This window comes from Dendropsophus ebraccatus, chromosome 13, assembly GCF_027789765.1.
Source record: "Dendropsophus ebraccatus isolate aDenEbr1 chromosome 13, aDenEbr1.pat, whole genome shotgun sequence".
NCBI lineage: Eukaryota > Metazoa > Chordata > Amphibia > Anura > Hylidae > Dendropsophus > Dendropsophus ebraccatus.
Window position 1 is genome coordinate 19259073 of NC_091466.1, and position 15254 is coordinate 19274326.

The 15254-nt window shown below is 44.7% G+C and overlaps 1 protein-coding gene across 1 annotated transcript in view; it reads right to left on the bottom strand.

Moving 5' to 3' along the window:
• Nucleotides 1–703: 703 nt before the first annotated feature.
• The window catches only part of LOC138770449 (matrix metalloproteinase-18-like), a 30506-nt gene continuing 15955 nt past the window's right edge, over nucleotides 704–15254 (bottom strand). The window contains exons 8-11 of the mRNA XM_069949551.1: nucleotides 9614–9991; nucleotides 8744–8910; nucleotides 4856–5027; nucleotides 704–951 (exon numbers count right to left, since the gene is read on the bottom strand). Of these exons, the coding sequence (XP_069805652.1) occupies nucleotides 704–951; nucleotides 4856–5027; nucleotides 8744–8910; nucleotides 9614–9991 (965 nt within the window). The remainder of the gene's footprint in view (nucleotides 952–4855; nucleotides 5028–8743; nucleotides 8911–9613; nucleotides 9992–15254) is intronic.

A 15254-nucleotide genomic window follows, 5' to 3' on the forward strand; every position in this document is an offset into this window, starting at 1 on the left:
ACCTTAACAATGTCAACATATGCCGTCCGTGTTGTGGGGGTCCCAGTAGTTGGCCCCTCACCAATCACCTAGTTATCCCTTTATCCTGGGAGGTCCCAGCAGTCGATCCTTCATCAATCACCTAGTTATTCCCTATAGAGATGATCGAACATCGGAAAATCTAAGGTTCTATAGAACTCGAACCTGGTTGAACCTTCCGCATTTGATTCCCGATGCCTTCCCGCTCCGTGGGGAAGGAGGAGACAGCCCAGGTACCGCCTGGAATTCTGGGATTCAGCCTAGGTCCCTCATCAATCACCTTGTTATCCTCTATCCTGATTTTACCTGATGAAGGCTTCATAGAGAATACAGGAAATACAGAGAATACGCCGAAACGCGTTGTTTTTATTATAATAAAGGTCCGAGTTTTATACTTTACACTTTATGGTGCTTATTCACATGACCCAATCTTAGATGCGTTTTTGCACATAGTCGGATGCACTATTTGATAGAGGAACATCCTGCGAGCTTGCTCCTGGCTAGTGATATCCTTTTGCATTTTAGATATAGACACAGGCAAAAAGTTCAACAAATAACTGGAAACGTTTTAAAAAATATTTTTTACATTGTATTTTACTCTCATTGCTGTTATAAAGATTGTATTATACAAATCAGCAATAATGAATATTAGTAGAACATGAACATTATATCACATCTGCCTGGCTTATTTCGTAGTTTGGCATGCAATCAGCTGATCTAGATCTTTGGCCTGGTGAATGTTGCCGTAGACCCGATTCTGGGAGTAAGTGAGTAGAAGAATTTTCTGGAACTTCTTTTTGCCGATAAGGTACATCTCATTCTTCCAGCTGAGAGCAGCAGTGATGGGAAGCTTCACTCCAACCCAGTCGTCTTGCAGTGTTTGTGGGCTTGAGCTATTGCCAGCAACTGGATCATACAAATAGAATTTTTTACCTGTAAAAAATAGAATAAAGGTGATGTTAAGAGATGAATTACAGTCATGCAGTGATGAGGACTTAAAAAAATCTTTTGTTTTATGAATTCACAATATTCTCCACATTGCTACATTACAGAGTTACCCAGAGTGCCTTGGTTGCAAAAGTAACTACATCAAAGTCAAAAAGTTAAGGGGTCCTTAAGGCCTGAACCAAAAGTCATTGGGGCGGGCCATGGTAGCCTCTCCCCACTCCACCAGCCTTGATAGATTTATACCCTGTTTGGGTATAAGGAGAGATCCGTGAATCAAGGCCAGTACTGCAGTGAGGAGTCACCAGGGATGATCCAGACGACTCGTCGTTCAGGCAGCATGAAACTAATGACAAGTTCTCTTTAAAGAGAATCTATCAGCAGTTTTTATACAGATTTCAGGAAAAAGGAGTGCAATGATACTTTGAACTTTTTCCATGTCTTTTGATGTCCCAGACGCCACTATGGCAGGTATCCAGAAGGGGTCTAGAGCTCTCTGTATTAAGAGCTTCCCTGGTCCCACCCCTAAGCTCTGAGTGGTAGTACTAACATCCAATTAGGAGACTGCTACAACTGTCAGTCTGTCAGTCATAGCTTAAAGTGAATCTGTAGAGGACACCACCCACCCGGAACCGCCAGTCCATGCCATGTCAAGTCTTGGGGTCAGGCTTCCTCCTGGGGCCAGTATTCTGTTGAAAAACAAGTTTTAATCTGTTGGCGTGATGGGGCAGGGAATCCATGGGGCACCCCCCTGCTGCACCTCTCGCCTCCATCCAGCCCAGGGGCGTGCCGAGAAAGAAGAGAGGCGGGGAGTGAGGTGCTGCAGCTAGGGGCACGGATGCTCTAGGCCCTGCCCCACTGACTCCTCCCCACTTCTGGAATAAAACTTGTTTTTAACCATTGTATCGGCCCCAGGAGAAAGACTAAGCCCGGGATCGGACATGATTTGAGGTGGGTGCCGGGCAGTAAAGATTCGCTTTGAAGAACAGTCAGGGCAGCACTGAATACAGAGAGCTGTGGGCACTCGCCAGCAGTGGCCAGACATCAAAATTACTATTTTTTTATAATTTAGTATATAAATCTACAGTACTCCAGAGCACACTTCAGTGCAAGTGGAGCAGACACCCACAGGTCTTATATTACATACCCCCTTCCCCCAATATGACGTCCAGGGACGTCATGAAAAGCAGTGCCAGACCGCATCATGACGTCCCTGGACGTCATGCCTTTTCTGCCTCCCCCGCTCTCCCTATCTGAGATCGGGCAGCAGGAGGAGGCTGTGTAACACAGTCTCCTACCGCTGCCACTGCCCGGAGGGGAGCCGTGCTCCTCCCGGGCAGTTAACCCCATAGACGCCGCGGTCGTTGCGACCGCTGCGTCTATGGGGAGATCTGATGCCTCCGGCTGATCAGGGCAGCATGAGGAGGCTACGGACATTGCCTCCTCCTGCCACCTCTGCTGATGTCCTCCCCCAGCCTCTATCCTTCCCTCCCCCCGCCCCACTCCAGCTCCCTCTCCAACTCCCTCTCCGCCTCGATCCTGCTCCCTCCGCTTGCGATCTGGCCCCCCCCCCTCCCCATGCGATCCGCCCCCCCCCCCCCATGCGATCCGCCCCCCCCCTCCCCATGCGATCCGCCCCCCCCCCTCCCCATGCGATCCGCCCCCCCCATGCGATCCGCCCCCCCCCCCATGCGATCCGCCCCCCCCCTCCCCATGCGATCCGCCCCCCCCTCCCCATGCGATCCGCCCCCCCGCTCCCCATGCGATCCGCCCCCCCCCCTCCCCGGAACCACCCCACATTACCTGTAATCTAATTTTTTTTATTTTATTTTAGTAACTGCGCTATTCTAATAACCATTACTAGCTGCGGTTTTGCTCCAGCAAATTGGCACTCCTTCCCTTCTGAGCCCTGCTGTGTGCCCATACAGTGGTTTATGCCCACATATGGGGTACCGTTGTACTCAGGAGAACCTGTGTTACAGATTTTGGGGTACATTTTTTCATCTGTTCCTTGTGAAATTTAGAAATTTCAAACTAAACCAACATATTATTGGAAAAATTCAAGTTTTTCATTTTTACTGGCCAATTTTGAATACTTTCCTCTAATACCTGTGGGGCCAAAATGCTCATCCTACCCCAAGACGAATTCTTTGAGGGGTGTACTTTCCGAAATGGGGTGACTTTTGGGGGGAATCTATTCTGCTGACACTACAGGGGCTCTGCAAACGCACCTGGTGCTCAGAAACTTCTTCAGAAAAATCTGCACGGAAAATGCTAATTGGCGCTCCTTCCCTTCTGAGCCCAGCTGTGTGCCCATACAATGGTTTATGCCCACATATGGAGTACCGTTGTACTCAGGAGAACCTGCGTTACAAATTTTGGGGTACATTTTTTCATCTGTTCCTTGTGAAATTTAGAAATTTCAAACTAAACCAACATATTATTGGAAAAATTCAAGTTTTTCATTTTTACTGTCTACTTTTGAATACTTTCCTCTAATACCTGTGGGGTCAAAATGCTCACCACACAGCAAGATGAATTCTTTGAGGGGTGCACTTTCCAAAATGGGGTGACTTATGGCGAGATTTTACTCCGCTGGCACTACAGGGGCTCTGCAAACGCACCTGGCGCTCAGAAACTTCTTCAGCAAAATCTGCATTGAAAAAGCTAATTGGCGCTCCTTCCCTTCTGAGCCCTGCTGTGTGCCCATACAGTGGTTTATACTGACATATGAGGTACTTTTTTACTCAGGAGAACCTGCGTTACAAATTTAGGGGTATTTTTTTTCTCTTGTTCCTCGTGAAATTGAGAAATTTCAAACTAAAGGAACATATTATTGGAAAAATTCGAGTTTTTCATTTTTACTGTCTACTTTTGAATACTTTCCTCTAACACCTGTGCGGTCAAAATGCTCATCCTACCCCAAGATGAATTCTTTGAGGGGTACACTTTCCAAAATGGGGTGACTTATGGCAAGATTTTACTCCGCTGGCACTACAGGGGCACTGCAAATGCACCTGGCGCTCAGAAACTTCTTCAGCAAAATCTGCATTGAAAAAGCTAATTGGCGCTCCTTTCCTTCTGAGCCCGGCTGTGTGCCCATGCAGTGGTTTATGCCCACATATGAGGTACCGTTTTATTCAGGAGAACCTGCGTTACAAATTTTGGCATGCTTTTTTTCTCATGTCCCTTTTGAAAATGAGAAACTTTAATCTAAACCTATATATTATTTGAAAATTTAAATTTTCGGTTTTTTTATGGCCTAATTGTGAATACTTTCCTCCAGCCCCTGTCAGGTTAAAATGCTCATTATACCCCTAGATTAATTCTTTAAGGTGTCTAGTTTCCAAAATGGGGTCACTTATGGGGGTTTTCAGTATACAAGCCTTCTAAATCCATTTAAAAAAAGAACTGGTCCCTAAAAAAAATCAGTTTGGGTTATTTTCACAAAATGTGATAATTTGCTAATAAATTTCTAAGCCCCATAACACCCAAAAAAGTAAAATATGTTTCCCAAATTATGCCAGAATAAAGAGGACATATTGGTAATGTGATTTAGCAACTAATTTATGTGCTATGACTTCCTTTTTTAGAAGCAGAGAATTTCAGAAGTTCATAAAATGCTAAATTTTCACATTTTTCATGATATTTTGATGTTTTTCACAAAAAATACACACAGTAGTGACCAATTTTGCTACTAATATAAAGTGTCATATGTGACGAAAAAACAGTCTAGCATACGTTAAAGCATCACTGAGCTATAAGCGCATAAAGTGAGACATGTCAGATTTTGAAAAATGAGCCTGGTCATTAAGGCCAAAACAGGCTGCGGAGGCAAGGGCATACAGAACCTCCGACATGTTTCCTGTGTTGCAATACAATACATTCTCACCTTTAATAAAGAAAATCCTCTCCTCTCGAATTACTTTGTTTCCCTTCGCTACAATGGCAGGCTGGCTGAATGCCGCATCAACACTGTTAGGAACACCCGGGAATCCTTCTTTTATCAGCTTAGGATAGCCAGCTTCTATTTTATCATTGTCATATTTCCAGTACTGATTTCCCTGTGGGGAAAAAAAACATAAAAATTGTAATAAAACTCTCAACCCAGAAGTTACAGCAATGATTCCTATAGGCAGTGGCATAGCTACCATAGAGGCAGGCCAGGCAGCTGCTATGGGGCCCAAGGATGCAGAGGGAAGACTGCCTTACCCCTTATGTACTGCAGTATGTGTAAGTGGCCCAAAGTTCACTTACATGCTGCTCAAAAAAGGGTTAAAAAGCAGAAGACAAGGAGATCTCTGGTTCACTGCTCCGATAACCCCAATCTCTGTTTTCCTGCTGCAAGCTTCGAGGTCAGGGGTTATCAGTGCATGAGCAGTGAAGCAGAGAGCTCATTGTCTTCTGCTTTTAACCTGTTTTTGTGCTGCAGCATGTGAGTGAACTTTGGGTCACTTACACACTGCAGTACATAAGGGGTTAAGCAGAAGGTAGTCCTCTCCTGCACCTTGAACCACGAGGGCACCTAATAGGCCCTTATAGTTAAATACAGTGGACTGACAGAGCAAGCAGCCATTGGCTCTCTGCTCTGCCAGTCACTCTTGTAGCTGCAGACAGGATTCTGCCTCTGTCCACAAACATTTTATTTTTGGCCACATCACCGATATATATATATGCAGTGCTTTGTGTTGTGCATAGGGGATGGGGGCCCCATAAATTTTTTTGCTATGGGGCCCCATAAATTCTTGCTACACCCCTGCCTATATAATTATTAGATGTGTTGGGGCTTTGGATGATCCGTCATGTCATGTAGAGTATAAAATGTCTATCTGCCCATAATTCTCTATGAGAAGTAGGATCATTAAAGGGGTTCACCAGGACCTTCTGCTTTGTCACATATATGTACATTAAGGAAATGGGCCTCTCCTCCACATCCTAAGCCGTATCTATGAATCAGTCCCTAGCGTAGAATTGACAGCCGGCAGCACCAATGGCAAGAAACCGGAAAAATGGCTGAATAGGCAAAAATTTCTCATTGTAACAGGTTTGAGAATCCGCTGATGTACAAGCAACTGCTCATGTGTTGCCTGAGCCCATCTTTTCTGCGACCCTAAGCCCCACCATTTGTTGGCTACATATGATTCGCATCTGACAATGATGGAGGTTCAGGGCCACATGTTATTCATTCATCTCTGCCTGCAAGATAATCCAGGTGTGTCATTGGGGCTCCTTACATTCTGTATATATACTATATACTGTGCCAATCTACTATGGAAAAACATTGTAATTGACCAATAGGCTGTAGATTTTGGATAGAGTTTGGTTGTAGATTATGTTATATTTGTAATCATTTTTCACTGTGTCTTTGGTCGGGTTTGAATGGAGAGCATGAATCTATATAAACTATAAATGCAGACACATTTATTTGGATGGTTAATTATTTCCCAGATATATGGTAACTCACTGGCTGAGCAAACATGGACTGGACTGGACTAGACTGGACTGGTCAGCTCTGGACGTTGTTCTGTAGGCTCAAGGCTGTGCCCCTGTTATCTGGGTTCAGAGGATGAATTCCCTTTTTATCTGTAAATTGGTAAACAGGACGCGTAACAAAGTGTCGTCAAATAAAGTCCGTATAGACTATGATGTTCTGCGGTAGATAGAATGGGAATGAACAGGGAGCTCCACAGTGCGGAGATCCCTATATCGGATGAGGTTAAAGGTCATAGGTGCTGAGCTCATCTCCGAGACTAATGCTAATGCTAAAGAGTGTACAGTAGCTGTGTCACTCTCAGCTGCTGCTGTCTCTTTGTCTTGAAGTCTACAAAATGATGCTGGAAAGAAAAAAGTATAAACAATCTAAAAAAACATACCTGGGATCAGGGGAAGTCAAAAGCCACAATGGAAACAATGTGTAGATACAACTGATAGTACAGTGGTACCTTCATTCTCAAACATAATTGGTTCCATAACTGAGTAGTTCGAGAACCCGCTTCTTTACGGGTGTACTCACAGCAGAGAGAGAAAGGCAGGAGCGGGTGGCTGTTTAAACTTGCCGCGCTGCTCCTGCTTCTCTCGGGAACAGTCTGTAAAGAGGCGGGGACTCCTGTCATAATGAGAGGAATCCCAGCTCCTATTACCTTGGTGTCCCGAACACCTCAATAACTGTCAGCTGAAGAATAGAATAGATATCTCCCCTGATTTTGTTCTGATATCCAACAATGTTCGAGTACAGAACAAAACATCAGGGGGAAATAAGTTTGAAAACCGAATTGTTCAAACACTGAGGTATTCGGGAACCGAGGTATTACTGTAATAAATACTTATGGGTTACACTTATACCTGTTTACATTGTAACATTTGACCTCCTAGGTTCCTAAGGCCATAACTATAGGGTGCACGGGTTGCAGTTACATCAGGGCCCTTATTCCCGGGAGGGCCCCAAGCCACCAGTATTATAAGTGACAAAGGGTAGACATGAGGCCTTATTACAGATTGTTCACTGGGGTCCAGAGGTTATACCTCTGTATGTTCCCATTTATTTTAACTATGATCTATACATACTTTTCATATTGGCAAAGACATCATTTTGATGCAGAAAGAGTTTACCATTCAATAAACTAAAGATTATTAGCTGAACTAATTCAGAGAGTGGTGACTAGACACGGGCAGTGAGCCACTCAGATGACTACCTCCCCGCCTCTGCCTGATGCGAACCCAGGTAATAAAACTTTTCTGCTGTATAAGGGTGGGTTCATACTGAGGAATTCTCTCGGATAATGTTCACGGAATTCAACTGTCTGTCCGGGCGCACGGACGCGCGCCTTTCTGCCGGCACCATAGACACCATTCTATGGGCCGGCGTATTCCGCTATCCGCCGAAAGAAGTGACATGACATGACGTGCCACTGGCTGCTGCAGGAGCTTTATACTGTGCTCCAGGGAACCATGCCAGCCCAATTAGGCTGATTGGTTCCCTTTAACTCCCTGTTAGGGTATATTCACACGGGCGGGCTCGCAGCGAGATTCTCGCTGCGAGCCCGGCAGGTCCTGTCAGTTCCCATAAACTACATACTTGCTGGGGTCTCGCTGCGAGCCCGCCCGTGTGAATATACCCTTACACTTGCATTTGTTCCCCAAGGTTGATATCACTGATTGAAATCATGCAGGGCAGAAAAGGGGGTGGCAGGGAGGAGGTGTGCTGCTTTGGCTTGGCTCCACCTGCCTGTCGCTTAAAGGGGAAGTGCGGTGCTTGACATTTATTCACTAAATAACAGTTATACAACTTTGTAATATGTGTTATTTAAGAGAATGCTCCCCTTCCTTGTGTTCTCCCCACCACCAGAAGTGTGGTGCATTATACTCACCGGAATACTGTGGACCCCGGCAGCCATCTTGGGACAATGACGTCGTCTTCAGGAGGCTGGCTGGACCACTCCACCCTCCCTCGTGCCAGCCCCCCTCTGGCGCGTCATCAACGTCATCATAACTATGCTCATTCAATCGCGGCTGAGCAGCTGATGACGCGCCGGAGGGGGGCCGGCACGAGGGAGGAGCGGTCCGGCCGGCCTCCCGAAGATGACGTCATTGTCCCAAGAAAACCCAAAACCCAGAAACACGTCAGATTCATGCAATATTCATTGTTTTGTATCTACCTTGGATGTTTTTATAGATTGCAAGTAAAGTGCTGACTATAACTTATCTTAGATAAACCTCTATCTTACTATAACCTAACTAGAGATTGAAGTTGTTGCAGAATACCAGAAAATTCTTAAAATACCTTGAAAAAAAAGATTTTCCCGTCTTGATCTGCTGCCGAGTTTTGCATTCGAATTGCTGCATCGATTGATGCCGGAAGCTCTTTCCACTTTGAGGAGATCAGTTGTGGGTATTTCTTCTTGGGGGTCATTGGGAGTTTTCCATGGCTAAGATCCCAGTAATATTCACCTATAAATTATAAAGAGCCACATTGGACGGGCCCACTATTGTTTTGGGGCTAAGCATTATTACAAGAAAAAAAAGCATAAAAGTATAAAATATAAAAGTTTTATCTGAACCTTTTCCTATGTTGATTTATGACCAAAATAAAGTTGAGATTCCATTTGGTTCTAAGGCTATGTTCACACACACTGCATGAACAATGGCCGCAAGTGTCAAACAACGGCTGTTGTTGCATTGATTTCAATGCACAATGGCCAGAAATAATTAACATGTCAATTATTTCCATGGCAGTGTTGAACAATGGTCGTTGTTTTTTATTACAAGAACGGACATTGTTTCAATTGCAAACAATGACCGTTCTTGTTATAAAAAATACGTTGTGTGAATTGTGTAAATCAGCTGTTCAGGAGAGAAGTGAGCTGTCAGGCAGCTGTTTGGATGGATTTCACTAAGAACAAGATAAAGGGGACTGTGCTATATTAGAATGAGGGCATGAAAGAGAAACTAAGCATAAATTTTAATAAAGACCTATAAGAAACTTTTTGTGTTTTTTACAACATAAGTATAATGCAATATTAACTAAAAAAAAAATAACCTGAATTCAAAAGGAGTCCATAGTCCACAAGCCATGAACTTCAACTACTTCAGAGATAGTAATGTAGTACTGTAGCAATGTAGAAGGGAAATACTACTCTTTGAGGAAAGTTACCTTTGAATAAGTAAATTGAACCATCCTTAGTAGCTACGAAGGTGTCGATCAGGTCTTCACTACATAACTTGACTATAGACTGCTTTTTAGGGTTTCTCTCATCTTCGGTTGCTTTGGCAGAAGTCACGTTCTTCTTCTCTGCACTGGGGGTCACAGCTTTAGACCCAGCACCTGGTGGAGCAGTAGATGGACTTGTGCCATTCTTGGGTGCAGGCTTTCCATATAAAGCTTGGATGGCATTTATATCATCTTGGTGAAGCTTGAAGGAAGGATTGTAGCCTTTGTAGGTGGGAGCCATCAGAGCTCCAGGAATGGTGGAGTGATCTAGCCCCAAGGCATGTCCAAGCTCATGGGCAGCCGCCTGAAGAAGGTTCACGCCTAAAAAAAGCATAGAAATGAATGTGTAAATGATCTACTGATACAATGGCAATGGCCTTACTATTCTACTATTACAGCCTGGCAAAAATAATGTGTGAACATAACCCGATACTGTCAGTGGTCAAAATAAATCCTTGGACCAACAACCCTTCTCCAGTATCTAGTTACTATAATCTGTAATATTATTACACTCCAGAAATGTAACCAGGCCCATTCTGAACTCTGGTAGTAAGTTGACCATGGCCACTTTCTCTGAGTTCTATAGTCTCGCTGCTCTTACCGTAAAGAATCCCCATCTGTGCTGGTGTTGAAAGTCTTAAAAGATGTCCCCTTGTTATAGATATAGTCCTGGGTATAAATAGATCATGGAAGAGATCTCTTTACTACCCCCTGATATATCTACAAATAGTTATTAGGTCTTTATATGTTATTAGGTTATATATATCTTTTTACTGAGATAAATAACCTAATTGTGATCATCCTTCTGGGTACTGTAGTCCTCCCGCTCCATGTATTTACTCTTTGAACCATCTCCAGCTCCATTATATCTTTCTTGTACATTGGTACCCAAAGCTAAACCCAGTATTCTATGTGCGGTCTGACTCGTGATTTGTACAATGGTCAACCTATTTCTATGTCATGTGTATCTAAGCTCCTTTTGATGCACCTGTAGCAGGTTGAATGGGTTAATCTGGCAAGGCAGGTATATTCCTCTCCGGCTACTAAGAGGTTAACCTGGAGGCTGATCTCCACACAGGTGCAGGTGGATTAAAACCCTAGCTAGTCTGATGGGAGTTGGACTTGGAAGCAGCTTGGTGTGGGTACTGTTCTGCTGCTAATACTGGAGCTGTATACCAGGAGAAACTGCTGAGTTACAGATGGGTGAGCGATAACCCTGTATCTGCTGTGACTGTGCTCCAGGATACTGTACAGGACTGTATAATTTTCTGTAAACTCTCATTTATGCCGTTTGAAAGACTTATTTCTGCTGGAGAAAGCTGTATTTTGTTTGTGGAGCTTCTATGCTTTGGAAATAAAGCGTCTGACACGTCTGGGTGACAAGAAACCTGCGTTTAGAGTGTCTCTTTACCTGAGCTCACACCCCAAACTGTTACATATGGTGGAGGTATGCTGTGGGCATTATCTGTGCTACTTCTCAGCTGCTAAGAGGAACCACAGCTTTAAAAGCCAGCAAGCAGTGTCTGTCCAGCAAGCAGTGTCTGTCCAGCAAGCAGTGTCTGTCCAGCAAGCAGTGTCTGTCCAGCAAGCAGTGTCTGTCCAGCAAGCAGTGTATGTCCTGGGTGTAAGCTGTTAATCTGGCGGCAGAGAAATCCACAGAGCAGCTAGTCCAGAAGCTTGTGCAAGCTAACCTACAGCAGCAGCAGGCTCATGCTGAGGCCATGCAGGCTCAGCAACAAACCAATAACCTACTCCTGAAACAACTGGCAGCATTGAAAGTGACTGGACCTGTCCCTCAGACCTCTCCTCTAACTGTTGCCAAGGACAACGCCAAAAAGTTGGTGCAAAGGGCAATGCAACGGATGGTGGAAGGAGAGGATGTTGAGGCTTACCTTGCTTTGTTTGAGCGAACTGCAGAAAGGGAACATCTGCCTGAGTCACAATGGGCTGAGGTTCTGGCTCCATTCTTAACAGGTGAACCACTAAAAGCTTACTGTGATTTGTCAACAGAATCTGCAAAAAGTTATGCTCTGCTTAAAAGGGAGATACACGGCTGGGGGTCACCTTGGCTGTCCGTGCTCAGCGAGTACATCAGTGGCAGTATGATGTCAGAAAACCCCCGAGGTCTCAAGTGCATGATCTGATGAATTTGATTCATAAATGGCTTGAGCCAGAAAGACTCTCTGCACGGGATGTGGTTGACCGCGTGGTCACATAACACCTGTTTTGTGCCCTCTCCAGAGACTTGCAACACTGGGTAATGCAGAGCGATTCCCAGAATACTGAGCAAATGATGTGCGCTCTGGAAAGACATTCTGTAACAGAAAGCCGTACTATAAAATATTCTGGGGTTCCACCACCTCAGAAAAATTCCCGGATATGCTGGGGACCAAGGGATGCTGTGGAGAGCTGCAAAAGTCCAAGGTTTACTGCTCCACAGGTTTTTCCATCCAATGTTGGCCCTCTGCTCAGGGTCATATCATCTAACCACCCCCCTAAGCTTCGTTGCTGGAGATGTCATGAGGTTGGTCACATTGCGGCTCGGTGCCCAACGCCTGAGGAGCCCATGGACTGCAATGTCATCAGGCGCCAGTCTATGTTAGTGCATGCTGTAAACTCTGCCAGTGCCGTGATGAAAGACTCTCGGCACAGTTGTGAAGTCTGGATCGGTGGCCTGCGAGTGCTAGCCCTCTTGGACACAGGCAGCATGGTCACTCTACTACAGGCCAAGTTCCCATATACACTGGTGCACGCTGAGAGTAAAATGTCAGTGCAGTGTGTGCACGGGGACACCAAGGAATACCCTTGTGCTCAGGTTACAGTGGAAACGTCCATGGGAACTGTGACCTGCCAAGTGGGGGTTGTTTCTGGGCTTGTACATGACCTGATTCTGGGCTGTGACTTTCCCCTGTTCTGGCAACTCTGGGAAAAAACATTGAGGTCTGTAGACACAGTCCAGGCTTCATGTAAGGAAGATTTATCTGTTCACAGTAATGATGATAATTCTGATGATGGTAAAAATATTCCTTTTCCATTTTGTGTCTTAGCGGGTGATGAGCCTGAAGACTCTCTCTCTGAGCAGGACATACATGACTTGGGAATTCCAAGGACTAATTTTGGGACTGCTCAGTTGAGAGACCCTAGCCTTAAAAAGGTATTTGAAAATATAAAAATCTTGAATGGTGTGCCCCAGGATTCTGAGGCAAATTTGTGTTACCCATATTTTGTGTTGATTAATGACCTACTGTATAGAGTGAATAAGTCAAATGATGAGGTTATTGAGCAGTTAGTCGTGCCTCAACAATATAGGCGCAAGGTCCTTGAACTGGCTCACATGCATCTGTTAGGAGGTCACTTAGGGGTTGAAAAAGCACTGGAGCGCATATTGCAGCGATTTTATTGGGCCGGTGTATATAATGAAGTAAGAGAATTTTGTAATTCCTGCCCTATATGTCAGATAAATGCTCCAATGCCCCATTTCCACAGCCCCTTAGTTCCACTCCCAATTATTGAAGTCCCCTTTTGAGCGTATAGCGATGGACATTGTGGGCCCTCTAGTCAAATCAGCCAGAGGTTATCAATATATCCTGGTCATCTTAGACTATGCCACCCGTTACCCTGAGGCTATACCCTTGAGAAATACCTCTTCTAAAGTAATTTCCAGAGAGCTGTTCACTAGAGTGGGTCTGCCACAAGAGATTCTTACAGACCAGGGTACACCCTTCATGTCGAAAATAATGAAAGAATTGTGCAAACTATTCCACATTAAACATTTGCGTACTTCTGTCTACCATCCTCAAACAGATGGCCTTGTTGAAAGGTTTAACAAGACCGTAAAAAACATGCTGAAAAAGGTTGTGAGTAAGGATGGCCGTGATTGGGATATGCTGTTACCGTATTTACGTTTTGCCATTCGTGAAGTCCCACAAGCCTCCACGGGCTTTTCACCGTTTGAATTGGTTTACGGTCGTCATCCCCGTGGACTGCTTGATATAGTCAAGGAAGCTTGGGAACAAGAGGTTAGTCCTTACAAAAGTGTGGTGGAACATGTGAGCCAGATGCAGAAAAGAATGGAGGCTGTAATGCCAGTGGTCAAACAACACCTGCTGCAGGCACAGGAAGCCCAGTGTAGGGTATACAACCAACCAGCCAAGGTCAGAGAGTTTAACCCTGGTGATCGGGTCCTGGTGCTCATACCAACGGTAGAAAGCAAGTTATTGGCTAAATGGCAGGGACCCTTTGAAGTTGTGGAGAAAGTGGGTCCAGTAAACTATAAAGTGTTTCAGCCAAGTAAAAGAAAACAATACCAGATTTACCATGTAAATCTCATCAAGCCTTGGAAAGAGAGGGAGTCATTGCCTGCAGAGGTAGTCACTAGAAAAGAAGGTCCTAGTGAGATAAATAAAGTAAAGGTGGCTGAAACTCTGTCCCCATCCCAACAACAAGAGATAAAAGAGTTCCTCCAGAGAAACAGGGATTTCTTTACAGAAATACCAGGAAGGACAGATGTGATAAAACATGAAATCCAGACAGATCCCCATGTTAAAGTGAATGTACGCCCTTATAGAATCCCTAAAGCCAGACGACAGGATGTTACAGGGGAAGTAAGAAAAATGCTTGAGCTTGGGGTCATTGAGCAATCCTCTAGTGGGTGGTCCAGTCCCATTGTTCTAGTACCCAAACCCAATGGCTCTTGGAGATTCTGCAGTGACTTTAGGAAGCTAAATGAGGTCTCTGAATTTGATGCCTATCCCATGCCAAGGGCTGACGAATTGATAGAAAGTCTTGGGCCAGCAAGGTATATTACAACTTTAGACCTCACTAAAGGTTACTGGCAAATTCCTCTGTCTGAGGAATCCAAAGAAAAGACTGCCTTCTCTACCCCTGAGGGTTTGTTCCAGTATGTTACCATGCCTTTTTGGCTACAGGGGGCCCCAGCCACATTCCAACGGGCTATGGACAAGGTCTTGAGGCCTCATAAAAAATATACTGCTGCATATCTAGATGATATTGTAGTCTACAGTTCAGATTGGGACAGTCACTTAGGCAAGGTTCAGAATGTGGTTAGCTCCCTCAGAAAGGCTGGATTCACTGCCAATCCTGAAAAATGTGCCATAGGCTTAGAGGAAGCCAAATATCTTGGCTATATTGTTGGCAGAGGTGTTATAAAGCCCCAAGTAAATAAAATTGAGGCAATACAAAATTGGCCCCGTTTCACTACTAAAAAACAAGTCAGGACATTTTTAGGTATTGTGGGATACTATAGAAGGTTTGTGCCAAATTTTGCCACACTTGCAGCCCCACTTATTGACCTAACAAAAGGGTCTAAGCTTAATACCATTCGCTGGACTCCTGACTTAGAAAAAACCTTCACTAAGTTAAAGTCAGTGTTGTGTGAACAGCCGGTACTCATAGCCCCTGACTTTAAGAAAGAGTTTATTGTACAGACAGATGCATCAGAGGTAGGATTAGGTGCCGTGTTGGCACAGATGGTAGATGGGGAAGAGCATCCTTTAATGTACCTCAGCAGAAAACTGTCATCAGCAGAGAAAAATTATTCCATTGTGGAAAAGGAATGCCTTGC